General features: G+C 52.7%; 1 protein-coding gene across 4 annotated transcripts in view; it reads left to right on the top strand.

Moving 5' to 3' along the window:
• Positions 1-15,476, top strand: part of tns1b (tensin 1b) — a 35,944-nt gene extending 20,468 nt beyond the window's left edge. For 2 of the 4 annotated variants that reach the window (XM_088382212.1, XM_088382211.1), the window contains exons 6-34: positions 487-536; positions 1,583-1,748; positions 1,831-1,881; positions 1,962-2,084; positions 2,230-2,294; positions 2,386-2,469; positions 2,540-2,652; positions 2,745-2,805; positions 2,893-2,968; positions 3,361-3,490; positions 3,572-3,637; positions 3,726-3,842; positions 6,654-7,973; positions 8,097-8,156; positions 8,531-8,709; positions 8,910-9,039; positions 9,590-9,685; positions 9,899-9,925; positions 10,091-10,262; positions 10,333-11,192; positions 11,315-11,401; positions 11,471-11,599; positions 11,667-11,759; positions 11,840-11,917; positions 12,008-12,076; positions 12,144-12,309; positions 12,400-12,468; positions 12,545-12,574; positions 12,663-15,476. In XM_088382212.1, coding sequence (XP_088238338.1) covers positions 487-536; positions 1,583-1,748; positions 1,831-1,881; positions 1,962-2,084; positions 2,230-2,294; positions 2,386-2,469; positions 2,540-2,652; positions 2,745-2,805; positions 2,893-2,968; positions 3,361-3,490; positions 3,572-3,637; positions 3,726-3,842; positions 6,654-7,973; positions 8,097-8,156; positions 8,531-8,709; positions 8,910-9,039; positions 9,590-9,685; positions 9,899-9,925; positions 10,091-10,262; positions 10,333-11,192; positions 11,315-11,401; positions 11,471-11,599; positions 11,667-11,759; positions 11,840-11,917; positions 12,008-12,076; positions 12,144-12,309; positions 12,400-12,468; positions 12,545-12,574; positions 12,663-12,801 — 4,806 coding nt within the window. In that variant the 3' untranslated portion in view covers positions 12,802-15,476. The remainder of the gene's footprint in view (positions 1-486; positions 537-1,582; positions 1,749-1,830; positions 1,882-1,961; positions 2,085-2,229; positions 2,295-2,385; positions 2,470-2,539; positions 2,653-2,744; positions 2,806-2,892; positions 2,969-3,360; positions 3,491-3,571; positions 3,638-3,725; positions 3,843-6,653; positions 7,974-8,096; positions 8,157-8,530; positions 8,710-8,909; positions 9,040-9,589; positions 9,686-9,898; positions 9,926-10,090; positions 10,263-10,332; positions 11,193-11,314; positions 11,402-11,470; positions 11,600-11,666; positions 11,760-11,839; positions 11,918-12,007; positions 12,077-12,143; positions 12,310-12,399; positions 12,469-12,544; positions 12,575-12,662) is intronic. The other 2 variants (XM_088382214.1, XM_088382215.1) reach the window with 1 other exon arrangement.
• The last annotated feature ends 655 nt before the right edge of the window (positions 15,477-16,131 follow it).

Below are 16,131 nucleotides of genomic sequence, written 5' to 3' on the forward strand. Positions count from 1 at the left end.
AGCGGCCCCTCACGTGGGAGGGAGCCAAACGCCGCAGCGGAGATAACCATTCTTTAGGCCCACTTGCCTGCTCTCAAGGCGCCTTTAGTAAGAATCTCGGCACGCACACTTGCTTTGTTAGAAGAAAAAAAGTCATTGAAACCCATTTGCAGCACCTAAATGGTGTGACTAACAAATGCAGGCATCACTTCAGAAAGTTGGTGAAGTAGTGGTCAGTGCGCCCTCCAGTGGACAAAATTAGTAACAACAGTTGATTTGAAGGAAACATTGCAGCTAGCTGGCTGGCTGTACCTTTCACACCTCTTGCCTATGGCAAAAATAAGATGCACCAAAGCGCTACTTTTTTCAGTCTCATAGCAGCATCGAGATGTGACAGAGTGGTGCCAAAGTACTACTTTTCTATTCGACAGGACTGTGGCAATGGCCCAAATAAAAAGTACATTTGGTGCATTTGTGTTGAAAAATGTCTCTTTTTGTGTTGTACAGGCTTCAATCAAATCGTCCAAAAGCATGGAGTCACGTCGAAGAGCGTCCAGGTAGGGTCCTGTTCTTTTTCTTCACTGTGGGCAGAATATGAAACATCGCTGCGGTTGGTTCCTGAGAAAAATCATAAAACACTGACTTGACTTCCTTGCTCTTTTCCCCACACCAAGACTTTGTCAGACACAAAACGCACTTGCTCTATAAGTGTAGCCGCAAATTACACGCGTGACTTTACTGGAGCGTAACCTCTGGTGCCAAACTTGACTGAACAGCTAAAGCTTTTATTTTGCGCTGGGAAAAAAGAAACAAAGCCGGTGATCATCTGACATTCTACCGCATGTGTGAGTCCGTGCGTGTCCAGTGGCTACGAGGAATCCGTCAGCGGGCAGCTGTCGCTTACGTAACGTAACGTAACGCACGTGTTGGCAGGCGGGGCAGGCGGGGCAGGCTGGCTGGCTGCTCTCGCTCGGCCCTTGCAGATGCTTTTGACGGGACGGGCTAAATCATTTCCACCATAAACTGATAGGGCAGATCAAAAAGAAAGTTTAGAAAAAAGTCAAGTACAATGAAAACTTGCTGGTGGGAACATTTGCGCGGCTCCAGATGTGGAGCACGTTTGCTTGTACAGTCGGAGCGGCGGCGGCGCTCTTATGAGCAATTTCCTGTGGGCCGCTCGCAGATGACCAATGCGGGAAATATGAAGAAGCCGTCTGAGTTGGAAGCCACGGGATGAATGCATTTCTTTGCAAAATTTGCTGCGTTGCTTTCAAAGACCCCAAAAAATCCAAGATAAATCAGCGTCCCAAATGATGCTGAACATCTCGTCTTTTGTTTGTTGCGAATGAGTAGCACAGAGCTATGCAGAAGACATAACAATGCCTTTCTTTTTTTCTTTCTTTCTTTCTTTCTTTCTTTTTTGGTATATCCACAAGCACATGTATTGAAATCACATGGGCTGGATTATTTCCAAGTGGCATATTTCACAGTCCACTTGCAACAGGCCACCTTGTGTTGACGCTCTTTCTTTGAATTCCAAACGAAGCCAAAAGAGAAAGGCAACATTTATTTCAATGATTAACGTTTCTTTTGTTTTTGCCAGCAGGAGCGCCAGTCTGCTGCAGGAGAGCTACGAGTTGGACCTGCTCTACATCACAGAGAGGATCATCTCCGTCTCCTTCGCTAGCGGCGCCGAGGAGTCCGCCTACGCCGCCAACCTGCGCGAGGTGGCCTCCATGCTGCGCTCCAAGCACGGCCACAACTACCTGGTACGCGTCTTGCTCCACCTCAAGCCCCCTGCCCCCTCCCTACCCACCAGCAACGAACTCCTTTACCTTCTCCCCTCCTTAGCTCTTCAACCTCAGCGAGAAGCGTTATGACATCGGCGAGCTTCATTCCAAGGTAAAGGCGAAAGCGGCCGTCGGTCGTCCTCGTCGTCCTCCGTGGCCTGACGCGCGTGCCGGCCGCTCCTCTCTGGGCAGGTGTTGGACTTTGGCTGGCCCGACCATCACGCGCCGGCTCTGGAGAAGATCTGCAGCATCTGCAAGGCCATGGACACGTGGCTGAGCGCCGATTGCCACAACGTGGTGGTCATCCACAATAAGGTAGGACCAAGCGTGGGAGGTCGCCATAGCAATCGCCTTGTTTGTTTTTCCCCACGAACCGCTCTGTTGCAAGTTTTGGTGCTTGTCGCTAAGGAGGAAAATGATGTTTGGCTGGCTGGCTGGCGTGCGTCTGCTTGCTTTTCAGGGCAACAGAGGCCGAACCGGAGTGGTGGTGGCTGCCTATATGCATTACAGCAATATATCCGGCAGGTGGGTGTTGAGATTTTTGCAATGATCTCCGGTCACAGCTGTTTTCACCTGACGACCTTGCTTTTTTTTTGGGCGTGTGTACGCGATGCAGCGCCGAGCAGGCTCTGGACAGGTTCGCCATGAAGCGCTTCTATGAAGACAAAGTGCTTCCTGTGGGGCAACCTTCTCAGAGAAGGTCAGCTTCAGTTCCTTGAAGCCTCCAAAACGCGCTCCTAACCCCCGCTCCCTACCTCCCTCCCGCCCAGGTACGTGGAGTACTTCAGCGGTTTGCTGAGCGGACACATCAAGATCAACAACAAACCACTGTTTCTTCACCATGTCATCATGCACGGCATTCCCAACTTTGAGTCCAAAGGAGGTATGCGGGCCCTGCCCACTTTTGCACCCGCAAATGGCCACCACCCCGTGCCAATGTTGTATGTGTTTTTTTTTTTTCCCCCTTCTCCCCAGGGTGCCGTCCTTTCCTGAAAATCTACCAGGCCATGCAGCCCGTCTACACATCTGGCATCTAGTGAGTGGCGTCAACTTTCACCAGAATCCAGGGAACTCTTGATGGTGCAATACAGGCTGTAACACGACTTTTTTTTTTTTTTTGCAGTAACGTTCAAGGGGACAGTCAGACGAGCATCTGCATCACCATTGAGCCCGGCCTCCTTCTCAAAGGAGACATTCTGGTGAGGACGATCGAAGCGGCTCCCCTGCTTACACTAAAAGGGATGGTTTTGATTTTTTTTTTTTTTTTTACTGTTGAATAATTAGGAGGAAATCCTGTCCTTGGTGGTGTTTTATTTCTTTTTTTTCTTACAACTCGACTGTAGCGTGTGGGGATTTGATTGTACTTGACATTCGCAGCAAATGATGGCGCCGTAAAACATGCGAGCGGCCGGCTGGCTTCATTTCAAGACTTCCATTAGCAGGCAGCTTCTACATATGTCGTCGGAAAGCATGACATCATCGCAACAAATGATTTTTGGCTTGTACTCCTCCTCGCCCAAGGGAAATTGTCTTGGAAAGGATGTCGGCGTAGGCGCGGTGAATCTCATCCCGTGGCTTTCCTCCCTAACAGCTCAAGTGCTACCACAAGCGTCATCGCGGCCCGTGCCGGGACGTGATTTTCCGGGTGCAGTTCCACACGTGCGCCGTTCACGACCTGGCAATCGTCTTTGGCAAAGACCAGCTCGACGAGACCTTCAAAGGTGGGCCGGGCCGGGCGGACCTGGCCAAAGACTTTGATGCCACCTGAGCAAAATGAACATTGTCTCCTTTCTCGGTTGCAGATGAGCGGTTCCCAGAATATGGCAAAGTGGAGTTCCTTTTTTCTTTCGGCCCAGAAAAAATGTATGGTAAGCGTCAAGGAATGGTTTTGCCGCTCATCAAATTGTCGTCCTTTATTTTGTGAGGGATTCACATGTCTCGGTACCTCTGCTCAAGGTGTGACTCACCTGGAGAACGGGCCCAGCGTCTCGGTGGACTACAACACGCAAGATCCGCCCATTCGCTGGGACTCTTACGAGAACTTCAACGAGAATAACCAGGACGTCGCGGAAGGTGAATGGAGAGTCAACGTAGTTTTTGTATTTGCCAGAAAAGCCGACTTTGATTCTGATTCTTCCAACTCGGCGGCCAAAGTCTTTCATCTTCCGCGCTGGGATTTGAAAGACAAAGTTGAGCTGAGGTTATTTTTACCTGCAGCCTGGTCGGCATGTTTTCTTTCTTTCTTTTTCTTTCTTTCTTTCTTTCTTTCTTTCTTTCTTTCTTTCTTTCTTTCTTTCTTTCTTTCTTTCTTTCTTTCTTTCTTTCTTTCTTTCTTTCTTTCTTTCTTTCTTTCTTTCTTTCTTTCTTTCTCTGCACGGATTTGCTTCCCTCCCTGAATGCAATGGCTCTATTTTGAATGGCATGTTATTTTTACCAGGCGGTCGAATGTCAAAGGTTGCTCGCTAAGTGGCACGAGGTGGCGCGCGCATGCTGAAATAGAATTGTTGGCCTCTCCTCCCAAGAGGCTTGCTGTCTCTCGCTCTCTCTCTCACTCTGATTTCCTCTGTCTCTCTATTCCTTTCTCTTCCTTTTTGAGTAATCCGAGGGACGTGGCCTTTCCCACGCTTGCATCTTCACCACTGGAGCCTGTTTTTTGCACGCCCCGCCCCGCCCCGCCCAAGACATGCCTCTTGTTTTCGGCTAGCTTCCAGTCCATTAGGGCCGAGGCCTTTTGGGTACATTAGCTAAGCGCACTTTTCAAGAAGATGCCTGCACGGGCAAAAGCACTTTTTCTTCTTGCCTTGATGAAGGGGAGCAAAGGCGTCGCGTCACGCTGACCGCCAAAGGCCAACGAGGTTGTCGTGCCAACCAGCCCAGCCGGCTCCTTGGCATCGGGCGGAGGTTGAGGCCGCTGCGTTCCTTGGACGCTACAATGGCGCTTAAATATAGCTGCGGAGGCCAAATAGCGCCTTGGCTGGAGGCCTGGACGCAGTCGTATTTTTCGGCACATTTTGACTCCAAACATGTGGTTTGCCCCCTCCCCCCGATTTAGCACAACAAGGCACTTGTTCTTCCTCTTGTCTCTGGTTTCCTGGTCAATCGCAGTCACTTAAGTGGATTGGAAATGTCTCCATGTAGTTGTGCTTCTGTTGAGCTGCGTCAGGATTGCATTTGGCAGCAGGCAGGCTGGTGTTTCAAATTCCATTCTTTACGGGCAGAGAATGTTCTTATTGAATCAACAAGGTCTGTTTTTGCTCACAATCAATGATGATTTTGCTTTCTCCTCCACTTTGAACGCGTCCTTCATTCCAGGGGCACTCGATGGATTGATGAATATTTCATGGACTCAATGAGCCCGTTTAGCTTTCCGTACTTGACTTACGCTTGCTCGATGTCGCTCGCTTAGTCAGGCGAGCTGCGCTGGATTTCGATGACTTGATTTTCAGGCATCTTGTTTGGTTTTGGACACTCCCTTCAAGTGTCTCCGCTTTTTGTACTCCCTCCCCACTTTGAATGGCTGCGACGTGTTGTCGTCCGCCTCCAACGATTGTCATTACGGCTGTAACACTTGCGCTCGCTCGGTCTGTTGAAATAGCGCACGTGCACTTTGTCAAGATGTTGAGCGTGTTTGCGGTAGTGTAAAACAGGTGCTACGTCCGCCGCTCAAGGGGTTTTGTTGCCACAGAGTTGAAAGGTCAGATTAAAAGGTCACACAGATGCCCCATCTGCCCCCGCCTCCAACCTTAAAATATCCGGCCGTGCGCCACACCTTTGACGCTTTGCGTGTGTTGTAATCTCAAGTGGTGGGCTTTATCTGCAGCTGTCTAGACAAGAAAATATGCCAGGTGGGATGGCTCATGTTTTTTTTTTCTCTTTTCTCAGCCTGTCTGAAAAGAGAACATGCGTAAGCAAGCGGTCACTCCAGGCAGGCAGAACGGTCACGGTCCAGCCTCTGCACTTGCGTAACTGCTGAAAGCTCAGAATGGTAAACATTCTCCTCCTAACTAGCGTGAGAGAAAAGAAATGCACCCCCCGGAGAGTGCCAGAAGAAACCACTTTTAGGAAGCCATTTGTGAAAGTGAGACAACTGTCTTGCAGAAGCTCCATGACGACTTCTTCTGCTCTCTCTCAAGATGAACTTGTAACGGCTCCAGTTGCTAATGAGATGAATCAGACAGCAAACAAGTAGCGGGTCAAGAACATTCTTTCTGTTCCTGAGAATGAAGATAACCGGAGGGAGGGAGGGAGGGAGGGAGGGAGGGTCGCTTCTATGTCCCGCATTGTCCATGTGTCTTGAGTAGGGCGGACGGCGCACAGCCCCCCCCCCCCTCCCACTGTTTGAAGGGGCGGAAATGTCAACGGCGACATTAACATGCATGAAGTGGCTCCAGTGGCTTTCAAACGTTGCTTACTGTGTAACGCCCTGGCCTGCCCTCCCCATCCAGAGTAAAAAAAGCTGTCAGGGACCTCCCACTCCAGTCAATAAGCGGCGAGCAAGAGGACTACCGGCCTGCACACACACACACACACAGACCCACGCAGGCAGGCTGGCAGGCAGGCAGAGCGGGCCGACGAGCGCCATAGCGCACAGGGAGTCCGTCAGGGGACATTTGAGTTTGTCTTCCACGGGTAGGGCGACGAGGCATTTGCGTCAGTGCGAGGAATTTGCACAGAAAATCAGTTTTGAAATCTAGCAGCCACATTTGAGTGTCCCGAGCATAAGGCGAGCTCTCGCTTCAGTGACGCTTTTGAAAATGCAGCCGCCGGGCTCGATGCCGTCGTCTCGTCGCCGACTCGCAACTTTGACGGGCACAGCGGCGTGGCCGTAACCCCACGCTCGTCCTCGACCGTGACCCTCTTCTCTTCTGCTTCTTCTTCTTGCAGACGTCGTCCACACCCAAGGTCCGTTGGACGGGAGTCTCTATGCCAAAGTGCGCAAAAAAGAGTCTGTTGACGGGGCGGTCATGCTCAACGGATTGCCGTCGGCTTCGCCAGGGGCGCCGCCGGCTGCTCTCGAACACACGCTGCCCGCCGTCGATCACGCCTTGTCTGTGAGCAGCGACTCGGGAAACTCCACAGCCTCCATTAAAACGGACGAAGCGGCGGCGGCAGCGGTCCACCCCGCCGTGAACCCGCCAAGGGCTCCCGCCGTAGCCCGCTGTGACGAGCAGCGACCCATCAGTCCCCAGGAGAAACAGGAGCTGGAACAGCTCCTGGGTGGCCTGGAGGGACCTACCATGCGCGGCGGACAGGGCGAGCGCGCCTCGCCCGGCGTCGGCGCCTTACTCCAGCAGGTGCCCGCCCAGGTCCACGTCAACGGTCACCGCAACATGGACCGGGAAACGGACATTTTAGACGACGAGCTACCCAGCGCTCAAAAGGCAAACAGCGTGGACAGTCTGGGGACGTTGTCCTCCTCCGCCGACGGCCGAGCCACCCCGGCCGATCTCTACTACCGCTCGGAATCGGCTCTCGACGCCCAGGAGCGCGTGCCGTACCTGGAGCGCGGCGTGGCCAAAAGCCCGGCGCCGTCGCAAACGGGCTCCGCCGACAAACTGGAGACGTGTGACCATTCTGCGCCGGCCTCTCGGGTTCTCTACCGTTCCCAGTCGCTGGGTTCGGACACGCGGGCCATGCCCCCGGCTCCCGCCCGCACCACCAGCAGCAGGGACGCCGTCCAACGCGGCCTCAACATCTGGCAACGCTTCGGGGTACCCGAGGAGCCTGTCACCGAAGGACTCACTTTCGGGACGCCGCCCGCTCACCGGAGCCTTCCGCAGTTCCACAGCGCGTCGCAGGAGGAGATTGAGAAATCCATCGAGACGCTCAACCTCCTCATGTTGGACTTGGAGCCGAGCCGTTGTTTCGTGCCAAAGTCGCAAAGCGCTCCTCTGAGGCCGAGCCACGTGGTCACCGCGCAGCCCTCCTTCTCGCAGAGCCAAAGTGGAGCCATCTATGAGGTGGAGACGCCTCCAGCGTCCGGCCGACAGTCGCCCGTCAAATCCGTCTCGCCCCTCGGATGGGAAACGGGCGGAGCCGCTCCATCCGGATCCGGTCCTCTTCAGCTCAAAGCCGCCGCCGTTGCCGATGACACCTTTGCAGCGAGCCCTTTGTCCGGCCCCGGCGCGGTGCCCGCTTGGAGGGACCGTGAACCCGACCAGCACGTCTTGAGCGTGGAAGGACTGGTGGCGCAAAGAGTTGCAGGTAAGAGATCCACTTGCACCCCGTCCGTCGTCAGCGGCCGGCGCAATCCCAAATAAGCAGCCGGCAGGTTTGTCATTCTTCTTTCATTTTCACGTCCGTTGCCTTTCATTCCCATTTGCCCAGAATACTCAGCACGAGCGCAAAGGCTCACCTCCAGAATTTCCTCCTCTCACGCACTTTGGGGTTTGTTCTCTCGTCCCGTTTCTGGTGTGTTCCTGCAGTCTGCATTATGGAAATGTTTCTAACATGTGACACGCTCGTTGTGTTGATTCTCAGGAATGACAATAACGTCCACACAGGGCTTGATTAATCATCTAAAAGTGCAAAAAAAAAAATAAAAAATTCCATCATATTTCACTTGTCACGCGTAGACAAAACGAACTATCAAATGTAAGTCATCGACATCTTAGCCAGGTGTTTTTGCCTTTGAGCAGTTTGTGCAGGAAGCTGAGTCTCCCTCCACCAGCAGCATGTCGGCCTCACGCTTCTGCGCTCCTAAAATGATGCGGTGCGCTAACCTCCCTGGCGCCCATGACTGAATTTGCGCTCACTCGCAGGTGTCCGCTCCCATGGGACGTCTGCGGACGAGCCGGCGCTTTTCCCCCGCCGTAGGATCACGAGCGACGGCTCCGAAGACCCCGCGTCCCCCGACGTCCCGCTTCGTTCCCCTGTCCGTTGCGTTTCTCCGGAGTTCGCCAACGCCATCGCCATGAACCCCGGCGGACGGCCCAAGGAGGTACATCTGTCCGTTCATCACCAGTGGTTTGATTTCAGCCCATTTGGGCACGTTTGTCTACTTGTAAGTAGATGCATATTGGAGACCTTGATTTTTTAAATCTTTTTTTTGCCTCCATCATCTGTCGTGGCAGTTTGATTGAGGTTTTGCGCGCGAGGGTCGCTAGCTAGCCCGTCACAGTCTGTCTTTCTCCTCCGCAGAGACACATGCACAGCTACCGGGAAGCCTTTGAGGAGACGGAGGGCGGGCCCACCGGCCTGACCCCCACAGTCGGTGGTGAGGTGCTTCCCCAAAGTCCCGCCTCGCCACACACCCCTTACTTCAACCTGTGTAAGTGTCAGGCAGAGCGAGCCACGGTAGCATCAAAAAGGCTTCTGTTGAGCGTGGTCGTCATGAAATGTTCTGCCCTGTAATGGCGATGACATTCCCCAAATGTTTGACTGGTTAATGATGCACATGTAAGCAATGTTTGTCTTCAGTGATGTTCTGGCCTCGTTTAGGACTTTGATTCTCTTTGGCGACACCAAACCTAGTTAGCTTGCTGTAAATAGCAAAACTCAAGTCACGCATGTGATACCGGAATTCATTTAAGCAGAGTTCGCAAGTCACGCTGCCCGCCGTGTCAGCAGTAAGTGGCTAATGCAGGTCTCTTCTATTGTCCCGGCCCCTCCCTCCCCTCCCCGGCCTCCCCTGTGCCTGCTGAGTGATCCTTGAAACGATTACGCACAAAACCAAATCGACCCAATCATTGTAAATCTACACATGGCCATTGCTGGGAATGGCAACTCAGTTTGACGTGGCTAGCGCATGTTCCGCACGAGGCACGACCTTGGCCAATGTCATCCCACGCTAACTGTCCGTTCCTCCTTCTTCTCTTCAGGTCGCTCACCTCCGGGTCTGGCCAAGACGCCGCTGTCGGCGTTGGGCTTGAAGCCCCACAACCCGGCCCATCTCCTGCTCAACCAAACCGGCGCAGGTTGTTACAACTTCTCCTGGATTGTTTTGTAAAGAAAAGTTGATACTCAAGCGCAATGGGTGCTACCATGCAAAGGTGGTTGACAATATCGACAAGCCATTGGAAATGCTTCCAAAATGATCACGAGCAAGATAGCTAAACATGACATCACGAGGAATTGCTCGCTCTTACAATCTTTTGTTTCTCTGACTTATTTGCAACGACGCCTCTCAGACGATGAGCACGTTCAGGACGAAGAAGGTAAGCTAAGATGAGGTGCGATCACCCCGCTCCGGCCAAATGTCATTGGCGCCGTCCAAGAACACCTCTTGACCCCTGAGTCTCCTATGTTGACGTTGCAGCCCGCTCGACCCACTGTAAACAAAGTCGTGCTTTCATCACAAACGCCTTTGTATTCCCATTTAGCGCCCCGAAGTTACGTGGAGTCGGTGGCGAGGTCGGCCGTGACGGGAGGAGAGCAAGCACCCCAAAGCCCTCAAGGCGACGCTCCGGAGCAGGCCGCAAGTCCGAGTCCCGCGTGGCCCACCCTCAACCGGCCGCTGTCCGGAAGCAGCGGTCCCGAGCACGGCTCGCAGGGGTGTGTAGCGCGCCTTTCCGTCAGAGGCCACCTCACGTGACTGAACCCGCATCTTTGCTTTGTCCTGCAGCAACGCCGCCTCGGCAGAAAGCAACTCCGGCACTCCGCCTCGAGCCGCTACCGATTGGAGTTTGCTCACGCAGGCGGCAGCGAGTGCATCCTCCACTCCCGCGTCGTCCGCTTCCCCCAACTCCTCTCATCCGGATTCCATTTCCGCAACATCCTCCTACCTCGGCACGGCGACGCCGGCCGGCCTCGGCCCCGACGTCCAGACCGAGAGCCGCGCGGCCTCCGATTCTAGCCGAGCCCCCTGGACGGAGGCCTTCCGTACCGGAAGTCCCCAGTTGGGGCTGCGGGCTTCTTTGGAGCACCAGCCAAGCGCCTATCAGGAAGCCTACACCAATATCCCCGCGGTGAACGGGGGAGCGGACTTCCGGAGCAGCCCCGTCCTCGAGCGCCATCAGTCGTCTCAGGGGAGTCAAGCGCTCACGGCGCAGGCCTCGACGGGACAGCGCTCGCGACCGAGCCCGACCCTCGGCAGACGAGCGTCCTCGGGACAAGCTGCGCTCGGCGGACACCCGTCCGTCTCCCAGTTGCAAGGGAGCCCCGGTTCGGAGCGACGCCCCGTGCGCAGCGGCCACGCCACGCCGGACGAGCGGCACGCCAACCTCTCCCGACAGAGCAGTTCCTCGGGTTACCAGGGACCGCCGACCCCCTCCTTCCCCGTAGACGCCGGCGAAACGGCGGCTGCGGGCGGAGGCTTCCGACAGGCGAGCGCCACGCCCGCTTTTCAACCTCAGCTACCGGAAAAGAGGCGCATGTCGAGCGGCGACAGAGCCAACGGAGCGCCGGCGTACGGCTCCCTGAGCGAAAAGAGCAATCCCGGCTACTTCCACACCCTCTCGGACTTCTCGCGCTTCAACATGCCCGGTAAGGAGCTTCAAAGAGCAAGTCGCAATCTCTCCAGCCTGAAATGCAGAAGACTGGATCGAGCGAGCCGTGAACGTTTCTTTAGCTTGACGTCCCATCCGTGGCTTTGTCTTTTTCAACAGACGGAGGTCCCGAGAGCAGGCTCAACGTCAAGTTTGTCCAAGACACGTCCAAGTTCTGGTACAAGCCCGACATATCCCGAGAGCAAGGTAAGCGGCGGGCGGCGGAGCCGTGCGCATGGAAAGCAAAGCGTGTGAACCTTTTGTTGGTGTGAGCAGCCATCAGCGTGCTGAGAGAACGCCAACCCGGGGCCTTTGTGATCCGCGACAGCCACTCCTTCAAGGGGGCCTACGGCTTGGCCATGAAGGTGGCCTCGCCCCCTCCCTCGCTGCATCCAAACAAAAAAGGTCCGGCCGGCACCGAGAAAGCGGCCACTTGTCGTCTGCGCACATCTGACTCTTGCTGCGGTCGCAGGTGACATCACCAACGAGCTGGTGCGCCACTTCCTGATTGAGAGCAGCCCCAAAGGAGTCCGACTCAAGGGTTGTCCCAACGAGCCGTACTTTGGTGCGTGGAAGCCAAAGAAAAGATGCCCGCTACTCACGCGTGCCGTTCGGAGTCTCCATTTTTTTGCTTGTGCTTTGCAGGCTGTCTGTCGGCGTTGGTCTACCAACACGCCATCACGCCGCTGGCCCTGCCCTGCAAGCTGCTCATTCCTACCGCAGGTTGGCCCCATCAAGTTACTTCAACAAAAAGATGGCGTGCCTGCGTGCCTGCGTGCATCCATCACCGAAGCAATGTGGTCTACTTTGCAGATCTTGTCGAGGAAGAGCCGCAAGTGGTGAAAAGCAATCCGCTGTCTGAGCGACTGAAGGAAGGAGCGGGTACGTGGCCACAATGAAAAAGACCCCAATTCGAGGCGCATTTAGCATTTCGCCTTTTGTGTATCAGCGTGCAACGTGCTCTACATCAACTCGGTGGACATGGAGTCGCTGACGGGCCCCCAGGCCATCGCCAAGGCCATTTCGGAGACTCTGGCCGCCCCCGCCTGTCAGTCGGCCGTCGTGCACTTCAAGGTGTCCTCGCAAGGCATCACGCTGACCGACAACCTGAGGAAGTACGCAGCCAGCCAGCCAGCCGTCGGGAGGGAGGGAGGTCCCGCCGGACGTGGCTGGGGAGACTGACGTTGCGCTGGTTCTGCTTTCAGGCTTTTCTTCCGCCGCCACTACCCCTGCAACACCGTCACCTTCTGTGACATCGACCCTCAGGACAGAAAGTGAGCAATTTGACTTCATCTTGCGCGCCCGATGCTTTTTTGCCTCCACTTGACGTGCCGTTGAACACATTTGCAGGTGGAAGAAGCCGGAGGGCGGCACGGCCAAGTAAGTGCCCGGGCCGGGGCGCGTTTCTTGCCGCAATTGCCGTCAAGGCTGTTTGAGCGCCAAGCACGCGTATGTTCCTTTGCTGCAGGTTGTTTGGCTTCGTGGCGCGAAAGCAGGGAAGCACGACGGACAACGTGAGCCACCTCTTTGCCGAGATGGACCCCGAGCAGCCCGCCGGCGCCATCGTCAACTTTGTCACCAGGATGGTTACGTTGCAAAAGCGATGAGCACGGCAGTTTCTTCCCTCCGCTCACTCGCCCCTCCCTCCCTCCCTCCCGCACCCAAAACTCTTTTGCTTACTTCCCTCCCTGCTTTGACCAACAGACAGATGGACGGATGGACGGACACTCCTTTCCCCTGCAAACACTTTGTGTCGCTTCTCGGCGTCGCGTCCGAGCACACGTTTGTCTCGTCTCGTCCCGTCTCGTCTCGCTTGCGCCTTTCTTTGCGGACGGACTCTCGAGCGGAGCTGCGGAAGTGCAGAAAGGGGGCGGAGCCGGATGTGAGTAAGTGCAACATTTTTGCACTTTTGTTGACCCAGATGTCACATGGGCGGAAACATAATCAATTGTGGCACACACTGGAAAAAAAATGTTGTGTTGAAATTTCCTCCATTTCACTTGACTAAACAAACCATCTGGATCCTTCCAAAAAAATCCGGACAACATGCGCGTCACGTTTTGCAATTTCTCCCATTTGCTTGCGCACACGTACAAGTTGTTGACAGAAAGGACCTTCAAGCCGCAAAATGAGCCTTTTGTACGGTGCCACAATCTTGTTGTTTTTTTCCCTTCCATTCCCTTCTCCTCCCATGTCATGTCTGGGTCTTTGTCGTTTTGGGGATACGCCAGAAGAGAAAAGTCAAGTTGTGTGACCTTGGTGGATTGCAAATGGCAACTTTTGAAGTGCTCAACCAAAGACAGCTTTTGCGCATCAAGACACACACGCACGCACGCACACGCACACACACACACACACACTTACACACACACACACACACACGTGGCTGCTGGCTGGATTGTTTGGTTGTGTATGTATTGATACTGTAGGTCAATTAATCGCTTGCAAAAACAACAATGTTACAGGGCTGTTTTTTTTCTTTTCTATTTTATCAGCACTTTTGTGCTCGTTGTAAATATTTCTCGTGCCTGACTTCCTTTGATAAACCAACCTTTTTTAATTGAAAAAACAAAGAAAACATTCAGCATTTCAGGATTTCGAATGCGCAAAATTCTTATGACTTGGCTTGCTTGGTGTGGTCCCCCATCCTAAAGGCATATCTTTCGGTAGTGCCGCCCTTAGAACTAAAGCCTATAAATCACGTCAAGGGTGAAGAAGAAAAAAAAAAAAAAGTAATTTCTGTGTCGAAGCGGCTTCATAGAAAAGCACTGTGCCATTACACTGCTGTCGAGTTTCTTTTCTGTTTTGTTCCAAACATGTTTATAGCTCTGCACCAGCTGACCAAACATCATTTTATACATATATATATATATATATATATATATACATATATATATATATATATATATATATATATACATATATATATATATATATATATACACATATATATATATATATATATATATATATATATATATATATATACAGATATTTATTTTTTTGCTTTGTTGCTCGATGCTCACTTGTATACATGAATTATGTAAACTGACTGAAACAATAACAGAATATATATATACAGAATATACAGAACAGAATATATATGTGTACTTGTGTGTGTGTGTGTGTGTGTACGCACATTCACGTTATAGGGTGTAAAAGTGAGTGTAACACTGATTTATTTTTACTACTCTTGTTTTTCTTCCCACATCAAATAATGCCCTTTTGAGATGTTTTGTATGAGTCCAACCTCATCCTTATTGTCCAAGTCAAGCACTTAAGTTCAGTTGAAATGAAGCTTTTGCATTTGAAGATTTGAAGTCTGCGTTTTAAAATGAGAATGTCCAACCTTTTTGTTTTATTTTGGGCATTTTTGTTTATTTGGTGGTGTGCCATGACATTTTTCTGAAGTAATAATGGGCCTTGAGTCGGCCAGTTGGTCGTTGCCCTCCTGTGGCAGACCGGCATCATTACAGAAAACACAGGGTCCGTGGACTTGCAAGTGGTTTCAAAGTCCAGTTCCTACATGTTTTCCAAGTTTCCTTCGTTAAACCCACCTGATTCAATCGATCATTATCAGGCTCCTACAGAAGGTGAGGCTCAAGTTATCGTTTGAATCAGGTGTGTTTAACGAGGGAAACGTTGAAAACCTGCAGTGATGCCGCCGCCGACGCACCTGATTCAATCGATCATTATCAGGCTCCTACAGAAGGTGAGGCTCAAGTGATCGTTTGAATCAGGTGTGTTTAACGAGGGGAAACGTTGAAAACCTGCAGCGATGCCGCCGCCCCCGCCACCGAGGCGCGTCAAACTGGAGTTTGGCACCTGTGTGGTAGACACTTTTCATAGCAACAATTTGAACCTGAAAACAAGACCAAAAAAAAGCAAATAATGATAACAATTCATTTTGTTTGCATTGGCCAGTGACATCCCCACCAATTCAATCAATGCATGTTGGTTTGAAAGCTTGCACTGAAAATGAGCAAAAGAGAGAGCGAGAGAGCGAGCGAACCAGCGAGGGGCCTGAAAATGCATTTTGATACAAAGTGTTGCATGCAAGACAAGGCAAGGCAAGGCAAGGCAAGGCAAGACAAGGCGAGGCCAGGCCTTGGAGTGCATGTTTGCCGCCGTCCTTTCCCCAATCAATGATTGGTCTGTAAGAATGTCTCACAGTGTCTGTATTGAGAGCGCTGTCCATATTTGGTTGGCAACATTGTATGAATGAATGGCTTTGACTATTTCTGATGGAAAATAATCATTAAAAACAAAGCAGTTCAAATAAGAGTTTGTCTCTTTGATTAAATGAGTCAGACATCTTGGGAACTGTTTTTCAACTTTCCCCATTTCCCCCCATATTAGTTTCACTATTTCATAAAAACAAAAGTGCACAAAAAGAAGAGACATTTGACATGAAGTTGAACTAACTTTAATGTGTAATAAGGCGTTTTGCCCTCGTGGTGTCAGTGTTTCTCTTTCATACACGCAGAGAAGGACAAGGAAACCTAAGACAGGCCAGGCACGCCTCCGTTTGCAGGAGATGAGACTCGTTGCGTTCTCCATCGGGGTCCCGATGACGGTGTGGCGCTGGGCTGGCCTGGCCTGGCCTGGCCTGGGCTGGCCTGGCCTGGCCTGGCCTGGCCTGGGCTGGGCCTGGCCTGGCCTGGCCTGGCCTGGCCTGGCCTGGCCTGGCCTGGCCTGGGCCTGGCCTGGCCTGGCCTGGGCCTGGCCTGGCCTGGGCCGGGCCATGTTCTATTTTGGGGCAGGCGGCGAGGCGAGGCGAGGGTGCGTGACAAGGGGCTAATCCTTTTAATCTGCGTGTGCTTCTGCTCTCTGCTTTGCCTCCTCGTGATTCGCCTGCGTTCATTTTGAGACTCGCGCGCGTCTGACCTTGTCCTCTTGGAAAGCGGCCAAGCTTGGTCTAAACGCCCTTATTTCAC

The sequence above is a fragment of the Syngnathus floridae genome, chromosome 8 (assembly GCF_059516105.1).
Source record: "Syngnathus floridae isolate MCC-2025c chromosome 8, RoL_Sflo_1.0, whole genome shotgun sequence".
In the NCBI taxonomy this organism is placed as follows: domain Eukaryota; kingdom Metazoa; phylum Chordata; class Actinopteri; order Syngnathiformes; family Syngnathidae; genus Syngnathus; species Syngnathus floridae.